At 39.7% G+C, this 20,746-nt stretch overlaps 1 protein-coding gene across 6 annotated transcripts in view; it reads left to right on the forward strand.

The window, feature by feature from the left end:
* The window catches only part of LOC121324437 (rho GTPase-activating protein 26-like), a 57,838-nt gene extending 38,978 nt beyond the window's left edge, over positions 1–18,860 (forward strand). Inside the window, exons 17-25 of one of the 6 annotated variants that reach the window (XM_041266305.1) lie at positions 471–576; positions 1,862–2,021; positions 3,633–3,774; positions 4,128–4,287; positions 9,785–9,832; positions 12,396–12,431; positions 13,470–13,580; positions 14,008–14,099; positions 18,364–18,860. In XM_041266305.1, coding sequence (XP_041122239.1) covers positions 471–576; positions 1,862–2,021; positions 3,633–3,774; positions 4,128–4,287; positions 9,785–9,832; positions 12,396–12,431; positions 13,470–13,580; positions 14,008–14,099; positions 18,364–18,452 — 944 coding nt within the window. In that variant the 3' untranslated portion in view covers positions 18,453–18,860. Of the gene's footprint in view, positions 1–470; positions 577–1,861; positions 2,022–3,632; positions 3,775–4,127; positions 4,288–5,077; positions 5,799–9,784; positions 9,833–12,395; positions 12,432–13,469; positions 13,581–14,007; positions 14,100–18,363 lie in introns of those variants that run through there. The other 5 variants (XM_041266310.1, XM_041266309.1, XM_041266311.1 and 2 more) reach the window with 5 other exon arrangements.
* Positions 18,861–20,746: the final 1,886 nt, after the last annotated feature.

Raw genomic sequence — 20,746 nt, forward strand, 5'->3', positions numbered from 1 at the left:
AATATATATATATATAAAAAGTCATTTGTGCACAACCCAAGTTTAGAACTCTTTTGCACAGGTACTGAGCCAAAAATATGAAGACGTAGTCTCTGTTTAGTCATCAACAATGTTGAGTAAAACACCAATCACAGTCCACTTGTTTGTTGTTCACAGAGACTGGGTGGGTAGCACACTCAGGATAGCTCAGTTATATCCTTAAAGTAATTTTAGACTTTTAAGAAGACTTTTTATTTTAAAAAGTAAAAAGCAAGCGGCAAAAAATATATATATTCTGCATTATGCATGCATGCATGTCAAAATTATATTTTCTATAGAATTAAACTCCTTTTGGAGGTCATTGTCACTAAATTAAAAAAAAACATATATATATATATATATATATATATATATATATATATATATATATATATATATATATATATATATATATAATGTGTGTGTGTGTTTTTTTTTAATCTCCTTTTCAGAACTGGACAATCAAGAGGCCAGGATCTCGGAGATCCACAGCATTATTCATAGACTCCCTGAGAAGAACAGACAGATGATGGACTTGCTTATGAAGCATTTGGCAAAGTAGCGATTGCAACTAACAAATCTTAATCCCTCCACTGTGTTGAGTCAGAGTAGCTTATTTTGTAGCTCTGTCAGGGTTCTGTATCTTATATTGGTATTTGTTGTCCCCAACTGATCGGCCTATTTTAAACACATCAGTAGACAAAAGAGGTTTATTATCTGTATAGGAGTGTGAAGCTCAGATTGGGTAGGATATCTGCACAGGGGAAATGTTTCCCATCAGACTAATGGGGCCCATTTGATGGAACAGCAAACTACAACATTTGCTTTTGAGGAATTTATAAATTGTAACATTAAAAGACTACAACAGGAAGTAACTTGGTTAGAGGAAGGAGGAGCTACATCATTGTTCTGATTTGTTTGTTTCACACGGTTAACATGATTTTATTCCCTTCTGAAATGTAGCCTTTGCATTAACAGGGCCTACTTTGTTAAAAGTGTGATTTAGCCATGGCCAAGCGATTTTGAAAGTCTGAAAAAGTTACAATAAAACAATGTGGTTATTAAGCCTTGGTTATTATTGTCCCTTAATTCCCAATGTGTACTGTGGCCTGAGAAACACTAGGGTTTATTCAATTGATCTACACAGTGCAAAATATTAAATAAGGTTGTTTATCTACCAAGGTTAGTAAAACAATCATACCTGTTCAGCGTTGTCTTCAGTAGTGTGTTAAATGCCGTAGACGCTCCTGTTTAAAATAACAATAACGGTGTCTTGGAAAAGAAGAATTATACGTTTGCAAACTTTTACGAGCATTTCCTGTCTCGATATTTCACATAAGAACAACAGCTGGCCCTGTGACAGGAACATTGTTGTTGTTGCTGTTGCTTCTTTATGCAAGAGCTGTGGAGAAGCAGCCGAGCTGAAGCTGGCTTTGCACTGAGATTGCACCGATGACAAGGAGCTGTGGTATGTCTGCTGTCCGGGGCTCAGCCCTGCCTGCAAGCAGCTTCCTATCTTTGATCTGCTTAATCTCTGAACACCACAGTAAAGTTTCCCTTTTTGCTTCAGAAGATCATGTCCCCGCAGCAAAACCACAATATGTCCTAACAAAAAAATGCAATGCAGAAAATGTAGTAAGACCACATCATGTTTACTTGGTGATTAGTAAGAAAAGTGAATCCACTCTAAACATGCTGAACTGTTACAGCTGGTTTGGTGGTATCAGCTATATCCTCTGAACGTTTTTTTGTTTTTGTGGCTCTCACGGTTTGGCAAGCTATACTGTAATTTGTCTAGAAATGTAGCAGCAGTCCAGGGCTCATGGGTATCTTTTCTCTACAGTGTGGCGAACAATCACCAGCAGAACCTAATGACAGTGGCCAACCTAGGGGTGGTGTTTGGACCAACCTTGCTGCGGCCGCAGGAGGAGACTGTGGCGGCCATCATGGACATTAAGTTCCAGAACATAGTCATTGAGATCCTGATCGAGAACCACGAGAAGGTGAGCAGCAGCACAGCAGCATGGCCCTCCAGATCCGTTAAAGTCCAGCCCAGATATTTTTTCTGCACAAGGTCCTTAATTCGTGTATTGAACCGGGTGACTCATTTAGGACTTGATTGGAACAAAGTCCTAGACTGGCCCATGAGTTGGGAACCTCTATTTTGGAATCTGTTCATATCAGATTGGGATTATGCATCAGTTAGAGTACATTTTAGGGGAACAGTTTGGCACATCCAAGCCCTTCTCTGGACGAGCTGTAGCTGACTGAGCCTGTGCCGGTGTGCTTACCAACAGAAGCTTTGGGACAAGTGGCTTACTGTAGTCGCCATGGAAACAAATTCTCTGACTAACCACCAAATATACAGTTAAGATAGTAGCAGACTAGGCCAAACCAGGACAGGGTTTGATGCTGTCAGCTTTCAACCTGCTACCCCTTATTTCATTAGCGATGATAACCTTGTGAATTAGTTTTGGGACTATTTTGAGCTAGAGAAAGAAAGACATGGACATTAACTGATTTTTAAAAAATTATTATTATTATATGTCGGTGATCTGAGAAACTGGTCTTAGATGGTTCTGTAATCCCTCACCACCAGATGCTAATAACCTTACAGACCATACGATTAATGCATATATTGACATATAATGGCAACAAAGCCATAAATGATTGTCTAGCTATATTCAATTTAATTCAAAGGCAGATTTGTCTAAAATATAATTTTAGATATAGTGAAGGTGCCTTCAGTAACACATCCATTTTTTTTTAAACTGCTACCTGCAATTCCTCATCCTGTTTAATTTAATTGTCATAGGTGAGTGGAAATACTATTATACTGCATAATTGTAAAAGTGTATATACCCTATGCAACAGTTATTGATCTTTTCCAGTGGGAGTTATTTAAAGATTGATTTGTTACTGGAGCTGTCTGTAAAAATGTACAGCACCAAATGGAACTGTGTAAACACCGTACAGAGGCTCCCATGAAAGAAATGTGAGTCAAGAGCAGGCCCCAATGCTAGTATACACTTTCCATTAGAAGAATGTCAGGTTTGAGTATTTCAAGGTGATGGATAACAGGGTCTCCCTTGAGATAGTGCTGTGTGACCCTGGTGGTCTTGGAAACCTTCTGCTCTGATGTAGAACTCTGTGTTTCGCCCAGTTATTAATGAGAACATTTCATGATTTGACATGTTTTTTTTTTTGTTTTTTTTCCCCTAGCCAGTTTGATCCAAGCTGCTGAGTTTTAAAAATGTTTTTCTAATGATTGCTAATTTAACTCTTTGCCACAATGAATATGTAATTCGATTTGGGACTCCAGCAATTCAGCATAGGGTTGAGACATCACATGCAGTACAGATTCTCTAACAGCTTTTCAGTGTGACGGGACAGCATGCTTTTAATATTGGGTCTTGTATTTTCCCTGATGGGCAAATTGTAAGAACATTGTGCCATCCATAAATCTAATACATAGGAAATTTGCCCACAGGGGAGAGCTGTCCAAGGTGTTGTAATAATGGGGTAATGATAATTGAGTCTCTTTCTGCAGGTTGTGATTGCGAAGCTGCAGTTCATGCTGATTTGTGCTTTTTTTTTAAATTTGTTTTTTTTAGATTTTTAACAGCGTGCCTGAGTCTGCAGCGGTGCAGCCGAATTCACAGCTGAACTCGCGTCGGCGGAGCTCAGAATGCAAGCCCCCCTCCTGCAGCGAGAGACCCCTCACCCTGTTCCACACCACCCCCACCACCAACAAGCGTAAGTAACACTCTCTCTTACCGCAACATTGCATGTATTTAGTCTGGATTCTAAATGCATGTCAGGGAGCAAAGGTATGCAGTAAACCTGTGAATGAATGTATCCCATTTACTGAATGCATTCAGAGTATAACATATTCAGCGCTGGGTTACTGAAAAACTGAAAGTAGAACTTTTTTGAAAACAAAGAAGAATATGGTCTGCTTGTTACAGAAAGTTTGTGCAAATAAGGATGGGATACATCACGAAGCCCCATAAAACCCATCATATTTTAAACAAATTGTAATGCCTAAATGTGTTCAGTGTTAGTTACAGTATACAGGCATTAGACCTAAAAGTTCTTTTTTCTTACAGCGGAAAAGAGAAACAGAATTTTGAACTCCAGTGCAGAGTCCACCCTGACTAACATCTCTGCGAACTCCATCAACACAGCTCGGCCCAACCTCAGTAGCCTGAACTGCAGTGATTCTGACTTGGAGACTGTGGTGACGAAGCAGAGCAGGCCTACCTCCTTGTGAGTACACTGTTAAACAGCACAGTGTAGTGTTAGTACTGTATACCCACGTAGGGCTGCAGTTTTTATAGAAGGAGCTTTGTCTGTCCAAATTCCGCACAGTGTTGAAGCCCTGACTGTAATAGAAGTATAGGTTGATTTAAAAGTGATCGGAATGAAAGCCAATCCGAACTCTGGATGGAATTGGTGGAAATTTGCCACTGGTGTTGCTAAGCAACCTCTACATTTATTATCCTGGTGGTTTAGCTAAATAATTCCTTAAATTACACTTTCACAATACATTAAGGTTCAAATGGAGAGCCGGTAATGGGAGGTACTTTTCAGCAGCAGGCTTTAAATCTCAAGTGGAATTTAAAAAAAAAAAAAAAAAAAAAAAAAAAAAAAGTCAAAATCTGATAACACACACAGAGAGTTGGGGTTGATTGACCCCCTGACAGAGCAGTTTACATGAAGCAACATGAACCTCTTGGCATTTGTGCCCTTGTATTGTAGCTCAGGTAGTTTGCCCCTTCCTGAGGAATTATTACATTTGGTTCTTTGTGTTGGGTTGGAGGGTTAGGTAGAAATATGTTGCTAAGGGATTATAAGGCACTTTCTGTGGTGTGTTAATATAGATATAGATATACATATAAATATAAATGTAGGTAAAAGCTGCAGATCGTATCATCCAATTACTTCTGGGGCATTTTAGTTGTCATTGAGCTGAATCATGACCTGTGATCTGTGTCATGGAGTGTGAGGACTTGGCATTACAACTGCTTGTAATACAATTATTTCCATTGCATTATAGGTAAGCCAAGCCAGCAAGCGGTGACATTAACAAAACCCACGTGAGAAGATCTAATGTGTTCTTCAGCAATATCAACACATATGAAGGCCACAGGGTCCTAATAGCTTCTTGCTGAGTAGAAATGGTTCTTTTTTAATAGGGAACCGATTTCTCAGTGAGCCACAGCAGTTTTTCAGCTGTCATCCACAGTCTGAAACCCTTTTGTCAGATAATAATAGTTGTTTGAATTTAGTTTTAAGATTCCCATTTCTAGCTGAAGGATCTCAGTGTTCCTGTATCACTGGGCTGGTATAGTGTTTTCTGAGAATGTCAGTGTTCATTTTGTCTTGCAACTCTATATGTAATTTTGAAAAAGGAAATAATCTAAAATCAATAGAGCTTTGTGAAACAGCAGCAGCAACAACAACAAATCATTAAAATCACTGTCTTTATCTGGGCAAGTCCACAGTGTGTAGCCAAGCCTGTAATGCTGTGCCTGCAGTGGGTCTCTGTAGTTTCACCTCTGCTGTGGAACTTGCAGATATCATAGAAAAGATTTCGATATGGATTATGTGGGTGAGGTGTCAGCTACAAAAAAGCATTTGTGAGATTAACAGTGAAGACTGTATCTGTTGTTTTGAAATGATTCTTTATTTCATAATTTTAAGTTCAATCTTTAACTCTTTGCAGTCCATTTAATCCACGCTTGTCAGGTGTGTCAGGTCCAATTTATTTTCACACGCGCTGTTTATTCACACGCGCTGTTTATTTCACACGCGCTGTTTATTTCACACACACTGTTTTAAAATTTTTTTCTTTTCAGAGTAAAACAGGTTTAAAAGGCATTGAATTGCAAAAGGACACTCAGTACTGTATCTCCAGACAAGCCCCACCCCTTGTTCGCTGTATTTTTCACATACCTTATAGACATGCTTACTGATAAATCCTCTCCTGATCACTTGTTTTATCACCAAACTCCTCAATAATGTGATCCAAGTCATTATTTTATTACTATAACATCTCAAAAAGCTCTGCAAATGTCTGTGATGTTCTTTAAGCGCTGGATGCAGAATCAGCTACCTCCTTTGTTATGTCTGTGTTATCTCTGTAGTGCATTTGGCTGTGAGATACGCCCCCTTTTCTTTCAGTTTCATTCGGCTCCTATCGTTCTCACTCAGCCATTAAAACGTGTTTGCTGCTTTTTCCAGAGAAAATATGACTAGAGACCTGTGCTTTACGTCTTTTTGATGATCTGGGACAGGGTCCAACATCGGACGGGAAAGGGAAAAAATTTAATGTCGGACCTGGTCCAACATAGGACTGCAAAGGTTAGAACTGCGAGTCCGTAACTTGGTAAAGACATTCTTTATCGCTCAATATTGAGGTTATTGACATTTCTCATGGTCACCTGCTTATATAAGTTAATTCGTTGAGTGTAGGCGGTCTCTGATTGTATAGGTCAGATTTTAGAATTTTCTTATGTTCCATGCATAAGGTCTATCCATATGATAAGATGTACTCTTCTACATTTCTTATATGATTTCATAATGGATAATGTCTGGTTGGTGATTGGGTACACAATGATGTATATGTCTTGGAACTGTGCTCTTGAATTTAACAAAACATCTCATGACCTTGTTACAAAAAGTTATTGACTTACTGCAGACCTTTTTCTATGTTAAAGCCTCTTAAAAGTACAGACAAGAATGTTAAACATCAGGTCTAGTGGGGTCGTGTCATGCTACTGCAGAATATCTGTATAGCCTATTCCTCAATTTTCAGCCAGTCTACAAAAGTCCTGCATATTTGCAGCAGTTGACCAAAATGCTACATTTTGTATTTTTTTTTAACACTTTTTCACTATACATCCTCAAGCAGTCAGCTGACTATAACTAGAACATTTAGTTGTAATCCAGAGGTGGCCACACAGCTCACTTCTAACAAGGTCAGTTTTATTTAATCTGGCTATGCAATGGGCTGATGAATCACGTTCAGGGCACAGTGCTGAATGCTAAAGCGGAGTCCAATTCAATAAAGAAGTGACAGATTGGTAGTGAGAAGTCAGCCTGCGTATAATTTAATTATAGACATTGAGAAAAACCCAGTGCAACGTTGCCGTTACTCACAGAGGGTTGATGGTCAGTGTTAAGCTTACTGTATGTTTTGCTCAGTGCAACGTGCAAGGGTCCGTGCGTAGTGAAAAGCAGTCCAGAGGATAATTACATATTTGTTTAAAGGGATAGAGGCATTGGAAGTAAGCCAGTAGGATTAAGAAGAGTGAAAAGTAAACTAGGAGTTCCTTATGGAAATACTTGGGGGGGTGGGGGCGGGAGCGGGTGAGTAACATTCCCTCTCATTGTCGTGGAATGTCCATTGCTAGTAAGTTGCACGGCATAATAATCAATTCCCTTTCTTCATTAGCATTATTTCCATTATGATCTCAGTGGTCTGAGATGCAGTGTCTTTGAATAGACAAGTATATGTAAGTCCTCGTTTGTACAAGACTGAGCGCCCGTCATGCAGCAGTTAGAAGTCATGCGGATTACCTATTTATAGGTGTGCATAACTGCGCTACTGGGAAGCGTTACACCAGGGTCAGGATAACTCCATACAAGGGCTAATGAATTGTTGTTTTCTCTACCCTGCTGTTGACCAGTAACTGAAGTTCAGCTCAAACCTGTTCTTGGTTCCTAGTTAAAGCAAAGACAAGGTACAACATCTTCCAGGAGATTTCTTATGTGTAGGATTCAAGACCACTGAGATCCATGCGTTACAACATCCAGTGCCTGAATCTTTACAATCCTTTTGTAAATGTGGTCCAAATCCAATGATAATTCAAATAGGGAGACCAACTCAACCTCATCATTAATGTTTCTCGTATTCCTAAGATGTGGAGACGATCTGTTTGTGGATGGTAGAGGTCTTCGGTTTTAGCTGCAGGATCACCCCCCTCTCTTTCAAGCTACGGAGTAACTTGGTTTAATCGTAGACTGCTTTCCACTTTTTAGCCCTGGCTCCTGAAACGGGGTCAGTTGCTTTTCTCATGGACGCGTTCCCACCAAGTACCCTTCTGGCTGTTACCTGATTCTCTGGCTTGGCATCATGTTGGAAATTGGGTGCATCTGTCCTGGGATTTCACATGCTGGGATGGCCTAGTAGGGGTATGAAATTCCAGCTGTCAGATTTGCAATTTGGGCTCCGGTGTAGCTCCACTCACAAAATACATGGCAGTATATTGAAAAAAAAATTGTAATAGCTAATGTGTTATGCATATATCTAGTATGTGAGTATATTACAAAATAGACATTGATAAATATAGTATCCTGTAGATGACAAGCAACAACTATCTTGTATTGTTGCATATACAGGTCTGGCATTAAATCACTTTAGTTAGTCACACATACTTTGGCTTTTCTGGCCAACGCAGATTGCAGTACTGCCACAGAACAAGCCATAGGCAACGTGTCTACAAATGTAGATGCTTCTTTTTAAAAAAAAAAAAAAAAAAAAAAAAAAGAAATAAAAGAAAATAAAAAATAAAGATGCATACAATCCGATAGAGCCTGAGAGTAAGTAAGTAGTAAGTAGTAAGTTTCCCTGAAAGCAAAGTACAGTAAAAATCACTGGGGATCATTTCAGGAGAGGAAATGTCAAATCTCTGAACTGAAAGGCAAAGTAAAGAAATCAATTTAAATAAATATAGAGTGTGTCTGCAGCTTGCAGTGGATACAGGAAGTGGACAAGGACAGGAAACCGATGGGGTACCAATAATGACTGAAAAAACAAAAGCGCAATAAAATAAAAACGGACTTGTGAGAATCTTGTCTGTTAGTGAGAGGCTAAAATAACTAAAAAAAAATTCATCTATCTGTAACTCTTTATGCAGGGGGAGGATTTGGGCTAATGTGGCATGAGTTAAATTGAATGCATGAGTATTTGATGCTAATAGAGCCAGGCACTGTTTATTCAATGATCTGTAATGACATTTCTGCCAAGGTTGGTTTCCTGCTAGCTGTTCTCTGGTCTTCTAGTAACAGTGAGGTCAGAAACTTAGACCACCAACTTCAGAAAAAAAGAGAACTATAGCAGTGGTGGGCGGGGCTTCACTGGTGATGTCAGGGGTACATTTAAAGCGTAGCCTGCCTGAGAGTGTCAATGATTTTCAAGTTCAACCACTTTCAAGACTATTTTAAAATACCTGTTGTGTGACTTTATTATATTGCTAAAATTATTGTAAGGGCCCTTGAAAAGTTTCATCCCTTTGCATGTCTTGGTGTTTGTCATTAAATAGATATGTTTGTTAGGATTGGTAAATGTTTTAAATCATTCAATATTAAAATGCTCGGATTTATTGATTTTATTCATCTGAACATATTATTATTATTATTTAAAGATTTTTATATTATTGGTGAAAGACACTGGCCACGGTTAAATTACATGTCCAATAGTGACACTATGTGCTATTCAAAAATCTAATTCGCAGTCAACAAAGACCTGTTTGAAAGCAGAGTAACAAGCCGCTAAAATATTTGGTTGTGTTGACCACCCCTAGTTAGTTAACATCCCAAAAGTTTAGTATCCTTGGATTGATTAATACTGTATCAAAGGGCTTGAATCTGAACATGTGGATTCAATTTAGAAGCCATTTAACTTATAAGGTATAAACAATTACCTGGCTGATTTTTAACCTGTGTTTTATAGCGATGTTCTGATCTTTTTCCCTCCCAGGATTCTGTGGTCAAATTATGCTACACTCTCAGCAGCATTCCTCAAGAGGTGACTGTATGTAATTGTGGGTTGTTTTAAAGGAAAGCCCTTGTGGCTTCATGCACGGTGGTGGACGCACGTAGCTTGAGCACCAACACAGGGTCTGATAGGCAGTGGTGTCCGAAATATAACTGCAAACACTAGCGAGCTAGCGCTGATGTGGGATGCTGTCTTCACGTAGATGTTAAGCATGTGCATTTGGTGTGCGGGAGAAGTAGTTCATTTCAAGCCCAGTCTTGCTGATGCTCGGAGACAGTGGAATTCGAGATTCAGTATCCCATTTTTGAGGTTGGAGGTGCAAAATAATAACAGGATCCACTGTGTTACAAAAAAAAAAAAAACACCTGTGCCTTAAATGAAATGCTTTCGGCGGTGTGAAATTTGGGGATTCTGGAGCAGAAAATGCCTTGGAGGTAAGTGGCATATCAGACAAATCGGGAAATCATCAACATGGTGCCGTGATCAGTTAAAAGGAAAAAGGCATCTGCTCTATAATAGATTTCAACACCCAAAAATGTAAGTTGGTCAGAACGCCAGAATTAAAATGCAGAACTGTTTTCATACTGACCTGTCAACAGCTCTAGGCATTCAGAATATAGAATGGGGGTGATGTAGGGGTTGGTGAATTTGTGACGGGTTGAAAACAAACCGATCCTTAGGGTTTACCGTCTGCAAGCAGTTTTGTACACTGCTGAGTATGTGATGTGTTTAGAGTCTGATCCAAACTGAGAAAAAGGGATACTGAATCTTAGCTTCAGAATCCACAGAATGAACAAAATCTGGAGAAATATTGCCTCACCGTGCTTCACACTAATCCATGAGTTCATTGTCTTGCTGTCTGAAATAAAAAAAATATTGCTAATAGGAGGTAAGAAAATGGAGTAGCACTCCTTTACTCATCAGCTAACACTGAATGTATATGTTTTGAAAATGTCTCCAAACAAAGCTGCAGGCTGGCTGATGTGGGTTTTTTTTTTTTTTTTTTTTTAAATCTGTTAAGTAGAACTGGTTTTTAAGACCTTAAATCTTATCTCCAATTACACTTTAATAGAATCAATTTACCCCCATATGAAGTACTTCTTGGTTTATCCATGGATTATGGCTTGTTCAGCCATAGTTAGAATCAATTAATAGGTAGAACCACTTTCCCAAGCAGTGGGGTAAAACATTAATGGTAACCTGCTTTGGAAAGGTGAGTGGAGGTTCACTGATGTTTCCATGGTGACAATTACCTTTACATGTCAGACTTTTTTTTTTTTTTTTGGGGGGGGGGGGGGACAAACACGTGAGGTGCAGACATTTACAGTTGTGGGAATCTAACAATCTGTAACTAACCCTTAATTAAATCTACGAGGTAAATGAGACTGGTTTTCACATGTTTGTCTCCACAGTGCTTGGTTCTCATCACAATTCAGTGTATATGCTTTTATATTTTATATTTGTGAACCGATATTTGACATTAAGTAGGTGTTTAACAAGTTATATTTTAACAATTCCTCAAATTAGCAAATAAACAAAAACACAATTAAATAATAATAAAAAACAAATGGCTTCACAATAAAATGGGAGATACCTTCTTGTTCAATATCTCCGAATTTGGTACAAACAGTACTAGTTTTAAATAGACTAACGTAGTAGTTGCACCACTCATTATTCTCAGCATATTCAATGTTTTGAGACAATTTCACCTACATATATTTTCCTCTCTCTGTGTGCTCTGAGAATATGGCATCCTGACCTTGTGACAGCAGCAGATGCAACAGAGAACATCCACATTTAAAACCAATTGCTCTAGATGTTTTGCTTGTTTACGCTCCAGCTGACTCTTCCAAAGGTCACACAAACCTGATTCCAGATAATAACTTTACTGCTGTGCAAATTGCTTTAATTAGCATAGGGAGCATTTTCAATGAGAACCCATTCAAAATCTGTTTCACTGGGAATAGTTTCAGGTTGATGTTTTCAGAGACCCTCAGATGGAGGAGAGATCATACTGAGAGGAGAAACTGGGGAAATGCATGAACGCCTGTGATGCATATTAGCTTGCCTGTGGCATTTTATTTATATTAATTATAGATTTACTTAGTCTTGGTATAATTAGAGAGTTATACTGAGTGGAATGCTGCATGTGGACACAGATTAAAATGTTTTTACAGGACCCAATGTGGACATTTTGCATTGCCTACAATTTTAGAAATGAGACATTGAAGCAGTGTGCAATTCAATATGTTAACGTAATATTATTCAGCAGGTTTCCTTCAACTTTATGAAGCAAAATGAGTTAATTGTGTAGGGTGGTGCAAAACTTTTGGCCATAGCGGTAGGTTTTAGATTCAACATGTTTTAGAAGACTTTCTCAACGTCTTTCTCAAAATATTTGTCATTGAATGTGTGGTGTTTCTTTTAGTGTTTCTAAATTCAGCATAATTGAGTGTTTTATAGTTCTGGATGATCTATCTATGGGATCACCAGATTGATGTAAGGTTGTAGGTAGTCAGGAGTTTTCAGACAGAATGCTAGAAGTGCCTTGATTGAAGTGACCCTATTAAACCATCTCTTCATGTGATTTCAGATTGAATCCCAAAAGCAGATCAAGCATTCCAACAAGGTAAGGACTAATTCTTCCCAAGCCTTATTTTAATGGGATATTGTGGGTATTCCCCCCATCTGGTCTGTGATCTGAGCCTGCTATTTATGTTCTGAATCTGTCCACTTGTATGAAGACACCAGCTGTGTCCTGCTCTTGCTACTGCCAGTTTTAGGCTGAAATAAAACTTGCACAATATGAAGTTAAGAACTTCTAGAATAAGAATTGTATAGTGTATCATAAAGCAAGTTAAAATCAGGGGAAAAAAATGACCACCTGGGATTTCAGATCAAATGTTATGCATTCAGAATCAGCATTTTTTTTTTCAATACCATTCTCCTGAAGACTCCTAATCCTGTTAGCCCTGCTGTAATCTGCTATTGTATGTGCTGTGCTTTATAAACTTCACTTTGTGCTTGCTTCACAATGAGTCTTGTTGCGGAATGGCTTTGGGCTGAGTGGAAACCAATATGCATCATGGCTTGTTAGGATCAGGCCTGGAAAGCTTCTATTTAGTGAATTTCTTAATAAACTAACCCCCCCCCCCCCCCCCCCCCTTTGAATCTCAGCAAAGATCAGTTAAAACATTCTGCTGGTGAATAATGGATGCAGCTATAATTGTCTAAACCTGCTAGTGCAATTACCTTTAGAACATGTACACCTGTATAAATACAGCATATTAGGGAAAACTGATCCTCACGTGTTTATGTTTTAATTAATCTTTGAAGTTTTAAAAGTTTTGTCAGGGAATTGCTAAGCCCTTCAGAAGCATTGATTCTAGTAACAGGCCAATGCAACACACAGCCACCTTTGGAATTAGATGTAGGTTATTGAGTGTTCAAAGTATAATTTCGATCTGTGTTCTTTGAGCACAGGTTGGCTTTAAAGCTGTTTGGGCGATTTGCAAATCAAGAACAGAACATTAAGAACAGTCGCAGCTTCATGAGATTTATTCCAAATTCCATCACCAAGCTACTCTGTCTATTTAGTAACCCAAGAAAGGGCTTGGTTGATTTTTTTGGAAAGATATTACATCAAGGACCTGTTTGTATCTCTCAGCCCAGCGTCTCCCAGCCCCACGTCTCCACGCTCCCCCTCTTGGCCGATGTTCTCTGCACCGTCCAGCCCTGTGCCGGCCTCCTCCACCTCCAGCGACTCCTCCCCTGTCAGGTGTGTCCCCCAGCTGCTCACGCAGAGACTCTGGACAGGACCGTTCCCCTCCGCTGCACGCACTGGCTGCTAAGTCACAAAGCCCTGTTACAGTCATACACTTTGATGTAGTCCTCAGTTTTTTTTTCTGTATGTTTGACAATTAAGATGAGCATGGCATGCAGAATTTAATTCTAAGCATCGTGTTCATGGTGCAGTTATTATTTTAATCGTTCAGGACACTGGGAGTCAAGGCTTTTTTTTTTCTCTTTTGAGTCCTGTTTTAAACTAAATGTCTGTTCCAGAACATCATCATACTGCAGTCTTTGAGTCTAGAACCCACACATCCTGAGATTAACAGAATTAATGCTGTTTCTATGCTCTGCATCCTGGAAGAAGTCATGCTTAAATCCCTGCTGTTTCCTCACACATTTGCTTGTTCCTGCAGCCCAACAGCCCGGAAGGCTCGAGCTCTGTATGCCTGCAAAGCGGAGCATGGCTCTGAACTGTCTTTCATTGCCGGCACTATATTTGATAACGGTGAGTCTTGTTCATGGTTTTAACGAAGCATAGTCTGGTGCATAAAGTAACTGCAAGGGGATTTCGGCTGAGAAGGGGAGGAAACTGTTTTCTTTAAACAGTGCAAATTCAATAGGCATCAAATAAAATAAATAAATTGTTTATTATGGCCATAACCAGGTCTGTGGTGTTGAGCGGTCATTTTTTGAAAGGGAGTCAGTGGGGTTTTATGTTGTCAAAGCCTGTAATGTCTTTCACAAACTCATAGCACTTTAACATATTTTGAAATACAGTCTTTCAAAATCATTCTAAGAAGAGTTTGGCTCCCTCAGAAGTCCAGTGTATATGCTTTTTATTTTCCTTTTGCAGTACATGATTCAAAATGACTGTAAACTCTACATGTTTGGTGTCAATTTGTTTTTATCAGTTTTCTGAACTGCAAGACCGTGGTATCTTTACAAGTAATGTATAACACTTATTAATTTTGATTGGTAGCATAAAGACTTGCGGTCTTATTGAACAATAGAGATAATTGAGTTATGTGGCGTCTGAGACACTGCTCAGCAGAAATCTTTCCTTGGAGTCATTTTAAACCTTCAGGTTTTTATGGAGGTGTTTTTCCCTGGTATTCAGGTTATATTTTGAGTAAGGCTTTAATCTACACATCATTAATATTAATTCCTGTAGGCGTAGATGATGTTAAGAGATGATTCCTTTTCTTCCTGCATATTTGTTAGTACTTGTAAAGATATTTATACAAAGTGGCTCTTTGTACACACGCAGTACGCATCTGATTGCACTCAGACAGGCCAGGCTATGCTGGGGAGAGGAAAGTGAAGGGTCTTTTGATCCAGCGTCACTCACCCACACATAGCCTATTTAACAGTTTTACACAAAATAAATAAATAAATAAAACACCATGACAACAAATGCACTTGTAGGCTGCAGCTGAATCATGCATAGAGAACCTATGCAAAGGCAGGATGTCAAAAAGGTCAGATTGTGCCAATGAATGAATTGATGAAAAATGTGATTCTTGAGGAAGACACACTTCTTAATGCAGAACCCATGAAAACCTCACACTTCTGCTCAAAATGAATTTCTCATCCTAAAAAAAACCAAAACAAAAATAAAAATTTCTGCCCTTCTGAACAGTCACCTCAGCTGACTCCATTAACAATACCACAAGCCAAATCAGTCAACAGTGCTCTCCATACTGTAATTACCTGAATTGACTGGAGATGTGCTCTAATGCAGAACTACAGTAGTAGTTCAAACAAACTTTTTGTTGCTGTGCTCTTCATTTGCGGAACTGTGTTTCAGTTGCCATTGGGCAGGTTGAAACATGAGTCTTTTTAAGTCTGAACTGAAAACCATACTTTTTTTAATGTGCTTTTATGATAGCCTTAGGGCGAAATTCAAGGGGTGGTAGCTGGGCTGATTAATTGATTATGTCTATCATAATTAACCTCCCATTTAAACCCCAATCTCACACTCCTCTGTCTAGCGTTTCGCTTTCTTGCCAAAGTTTAGATCTAAATCAGATCTTTTTGTTAAAAGAATTAATAATTTTAGTCATCGTGCCTAACTGACGCCGATTTATTCTTTCATCTAATTTAGACGCCTTAGATCAGGATTCAGAGTTTTCCTACCTGCTCTCGTGAATTGTTTCATCCTGCTGCAACTTCATTGAAGATTCCGGCGGCTCCTTTACCAGCTGCTTTCCCGATTATCCAGTCTCTAGCTCAGCAACCACGGTGTACAAAACGCAAATTCAAATAACAGCATCCTTTGCAACTTCACTGCAATCTACAAAGATTGACCCATCACCAATCTCTTAAAAGCTCTTTTTGATAATTAATATTCCAGTTGACGGATGCAGAATCACTCTCTTTAATCTCCTCTGCGAAGCAATGTCTGCTGAGCCGCACTTTCTCTTCGACTGCAAGCAGCTTCAGCTTCTCTCTTCAGTCTACCATTGCCGCACAGAATTGGATCAGTGTCTGTTCTACATAGTAGAGCTTTCCGTTGGCTACGGAGGGTCCATGTTTTGTGAATATCACAAGGCTTTTTGAGCTAAAGCCACCGCAGTCCTATCCGGTGACAGGGGACTGGTCTTCTCCCGATCCGGATCTCTTCAACTGCATCTTCAGCAGCCTGAGAGCCACATCTACAGCTCACTCTACCTCCCTTTGTCCAAAAGTGGCATCAACTTCATTCAGACCACACTCACGATCCTCCCCACCACACTTCGGTTCTATATCATCAGTTCCAAATCCCATCCATGCGTCATTTCCACAAAAATCGATCCTCAACTCGTGATAAATACAGTCGCAATTCAAGTTCGCTGGTTCGAAACAGGTTTGCAATAACTTCAACTCCTCGGTTTGCTATCGTCCATAATGCAAATTCTTACACATCTGCAGCTTTTGCGGCGACGCTCACTCAGTCTATCTGTCCAATATGTCCCAAATGACATTCAAAGATGTTCATAGTTTCCACTCCAATCAGAATTCCAGCTCTATCACAAGCGCTTCACTTTCACCCAGACAATGCGTTCACCTCATATCTCATCAATGGCCTCTCACATGGATTTTCCACAGGACTTTCCAAAATCTACAATGCATTCGCTCCCTCATCACGGCCATTTCAACTTCACTTTACGCATTATTCCCCAAGACAGAATTTTCATCTCTCGTTTCCTCGCGCACTCTGCTACACCCAAGACTTTAAATTCTCACATTAACATATCATTTGACGCTCGGAAAGACATAAAAATGTGGACTACATTGCTGTCCCACTGGAATGGTCTCTCTGTTTTACGACGACTTCATCTCAGCATCCCACGATCTCTAATAGGATTCGGCAGCTTTCTAGCCTCCCAATGGCTCGCCAGCAAATGGCATCTCATCTCAAATCTGCAGCTCTTCTTGAAGTATATCTTATCATTGCAGCTGCCCATCTCTGCGGGCACCAGTGGTCCAGAAAGTCAGTTGTCTTCTATTCTGATAATAAACCCACAGTCCAAATAATCAGTAAAGGATGCTCCTCCTCCCCCTTATTATGCAGCTACTTCAAAGGTTAATCTGGATTCTTCAGTCTCCAGTAATTTCATAATACAAGCTCGCCCGGTACCTGGTACTCCCTGGTACCCATAATAACACTGCCGACACTCTCTCTCGCTTACAGATACCTCGCTTCCACCTACTGGTCCCTTCAGCATCCCCATCCCCACTGAAAACTCCATCTCACCATCTGCTCCTGTTTGACTAACCTCAAATATTTCCAATCTCTTGCATTCTGCCTGACGCTACATCACAGCGGTCTAGCCCCATCTACCAGATCTTCATACACCACAGCTTGGACAACATTCTCAATGTTCTGCGCACAAAATCACATCCAACCCATCCTCTTCAGTCAAGACTACATCTTAGACTTCATCGCTCACGCAAGAGACTCTCTTCATCTAACTCTACAGTTAAATCATATATTGTTTCAGTTCAGTCTCCTCCCCAACTCTCCTTTTAATACCGTCAGTCCACCTAACACTTCAAGGGATCCACAAAACGTCCACTCCCGTCATCTCACCTCGACTACCGTACCTATCTCAACAGACATATTGCTCTCATTAATTACGACCCTTCGGAAAGGATATGAGGCGCTGTTCTTCGTTCGCTAGGGACGTAGCCCACTTTTATGTTCCCAGTGCCCAGTCCCAGACTAACCCATCTTTCTGTTGCAGATTCTTTGCGGGAGCTTTTTCCCAGCTTTGGAGGATCGAGCATCATCTCTTGAGGAGGCAACACTAGACCAGTCAAGGAATCCTTTTCTATTCTCCTTTCAGCCTAGGCTAGCAACTTTATCTTTTCAGATCCTCAGGAACGCTACCTTCGACCAAGCTCCATCCTCGGCAAAAGGAGAGCTCATTGGTCGGGTTCTCTTTCTGTCCTAATTTAAGTGGGGCGTTACCTAGCCCATCTAAGCCGAGTTATGGGATTGAGCCTCTATCCTTGGCCGAGCAGCACTAACTCTGCCCGTTTTACAAACAGCTCATTTCTGCTCTATCCTCACAGCCCAGCGGACACCCTGTGAAGTTTAATTACTTGTAACTGGAGTGTATTGTACATATGAGCTCTCTTGTTTTGTTTTTAACTTTGTGCAGTGCTCTGGGGTGCGATGGTGTGAAGGGCGCTATGTAAAAATAATTTGTATTGTAACGTAATGTAATGTAATGTAATGTAGACTTACACTGTACACAATCTAAACAGTGTTTCTGCTTCCACAGTTCATCCATCTCGTGAACCAGGGTGGCTGGAAGGCATGTTGGAAGGGAAGACGGGATTAATACCTGAAAACTACGTGGAGTTTTTATAGCCAGAGGCGGCGGGTGACAACCCCCTGGACCTTGCATTGTTAGCTGTTGTGATGGAAAGAAGACTGCACGAGAGCTGAGCATTGTCTCTGTGGCTCCGAAAGGCCTGCATAGTGAGGGACCAGCCTGCAGTTTTCCTTCTGTGTGTGTCCTCCTGTGTGCGGACAGTGTGCTGAATGCTTCTTTACATAGATGGAAATTCACTTTTTTTTTCAGCTTTTGAACCTTTTCGAAGAGTGCCATCATTCCTATTGGATGTACCTGCAGGATGTCTTGCCACCTTATGGACTGAGGAGTATGTCACACTGGACTGTGACAGATGAGCTTAGTTTTAGACACAGAGTGGCATAATAATAATAATAATAATAATAATAATAATAATAATAATAATAATACATTAATAATAATACATTTTTTTTTATATAGCGCCTTTCATAATGGACCACCATCACAAAGCGCTTTACAAGATACGAGACCAGGGCATGTGAACTATGCATCAGCTACAGAGTCGCTTACAAGAACGTCTCACCCCAAAGACGGAGCACAAGGAGGTTAAGTGAGATTTGAACTGGGGACCTCCTGGTTATAAGCCTGTTTCTTTAACTACTGGATCACACAGCCTCCCAATGTTCAATCTGTTGATGCTTTGTGATTGCCTCCTTTCAGTCAGGAGGCAATAGACACTTGTAAGATAGGAACAGAACCCCACTGAAATATGATCACCTGCTGAAATAAGACAATTTATTTAAAATATTTGTCATGGTCTTTAAAAAGACTGAAGTGAAGGAGTCTGATATAGAAAGGGTTAAAGTTGATTTTTTTTTGTGTGTGTGTGTGTTTTTATGTGCTGAGCTTTCACGGTCATTTGTGTCGCTGGGTTTGTTACTTTGAAATTCAAGAATGTTCTCTTGAAGTTCTCTTCAGTATTAAATGTAACATAGGCCACAACTGGGAACAGTTCAGAGGTCATTTAAAGACACTCGCAGGACACTGCAACCATTTTAAAGTCTTATTTTTTTCCATGTGAGATTTTGTTTTAAAACCAGGAAAGTCATTCTCTTTTGGGAATTTGTTTTGTGGAAGTGGCTGACCAGTGTGAAATTGTACTCCAGAAGTAATGTGGAATCGCTCTCTTATTTATGAAGCTGTAATTATCATTTTAAAGGATGCATTGTGGGGAAATTACTTTTTTGGGATGGGGAGAGTACAATATACATTGTAAATAAATATAATGTTTGTTTTTTTCATAAGAAATTTTTATATTTGATATTTGTAGCAGACTAACTTTATTCTTTAGCATTTTAGTTTTATGTAAATAGCTTCCTTTTTAATTGTAATCTTTTTTTTTTTTTTAAGTCCACTTAAATGCTGCCTTATTAATAATTCTAATTGAGATAAACTGATGGGTTTTAGACTGGAAGATGAACAAACTTGGTGTATATTAGACTGGAGTCTATACTGACCATGGGATAGATCCACTAAATTAACATCACTAACATTGTTTAACTGGAGAGAGAGAGAGAGAGAGAGAGAGAGAGAGAGAGAGAGAGAGAGAGAGAGAGAGAGAGAGAGAGAGAGAGAGAGAGAGAGAGAGAGAGAGAGAGAGAGAGAGAGAGAGAGAGAGAGAGAGAGAGAGAGAGAGAGAGAGAGAGGAGAGAGAGAGAGAGAGAGAGAGAGATTGGAGAGAGAGAGAGAGAGAGAGAGAGAGAGAGAGATTGCTTTTTAGACAGGCCTTTTTGGTCCCAATAGATGAGTACAGATGTACATTTTAAATCTTAAGGCTCACTCGTGTATTATTTAACTCGGTGGACATGTTTAAAAGGATGATTTTTCAAATCTTGGGTTTGTTTGCATCTTGTTTACCACATGAACAAACTGCTGTTAGATGCAACAATAATTCAATCCATTTATACAGCATTACTACCTTAAAACACCTTCATGATGGTATCTAACTTCAGGCATGCACATGTAAATCCACTGATATACTGGTATATTGTGGACATGCATTTGGCATTAAGTAATCACTTTGATCTGTGAGTGATAGAAGTTTCTGGTATATCAGGACTATTTATATTACAGCTTGTGCTTGCTTGTTCTGGCATGTCTTCCGATAGCCCTACATTTGTTGTTGCTAAGGGAACAATTGATTTCAACAATACTTAGGACCAGGGCTATCGCCACAGGTGGTAACTAAAGCTAGTGTCTCCTGTACACTCTAACCGGTACTGGCATTATTAAGAACATAAGGACATAAGAAAGTTTACAAACGAGAGGAGGCCATTTGGCCCATCTTGTT

This window comes from Polyodon spathula, chromosome 12, assembly GCF_017654505.1.
Source record: "Polyodon spathula isolate WHYD16114869_AA chromosome 12, ASM1765450v1, whole genome shotgun sequence".
NCBI lineage: Eukaryota > Metazoa > Chordata > Actinopteri > Acipenseriformes > Polyodontidae > Polyodon > Polyodon spathula.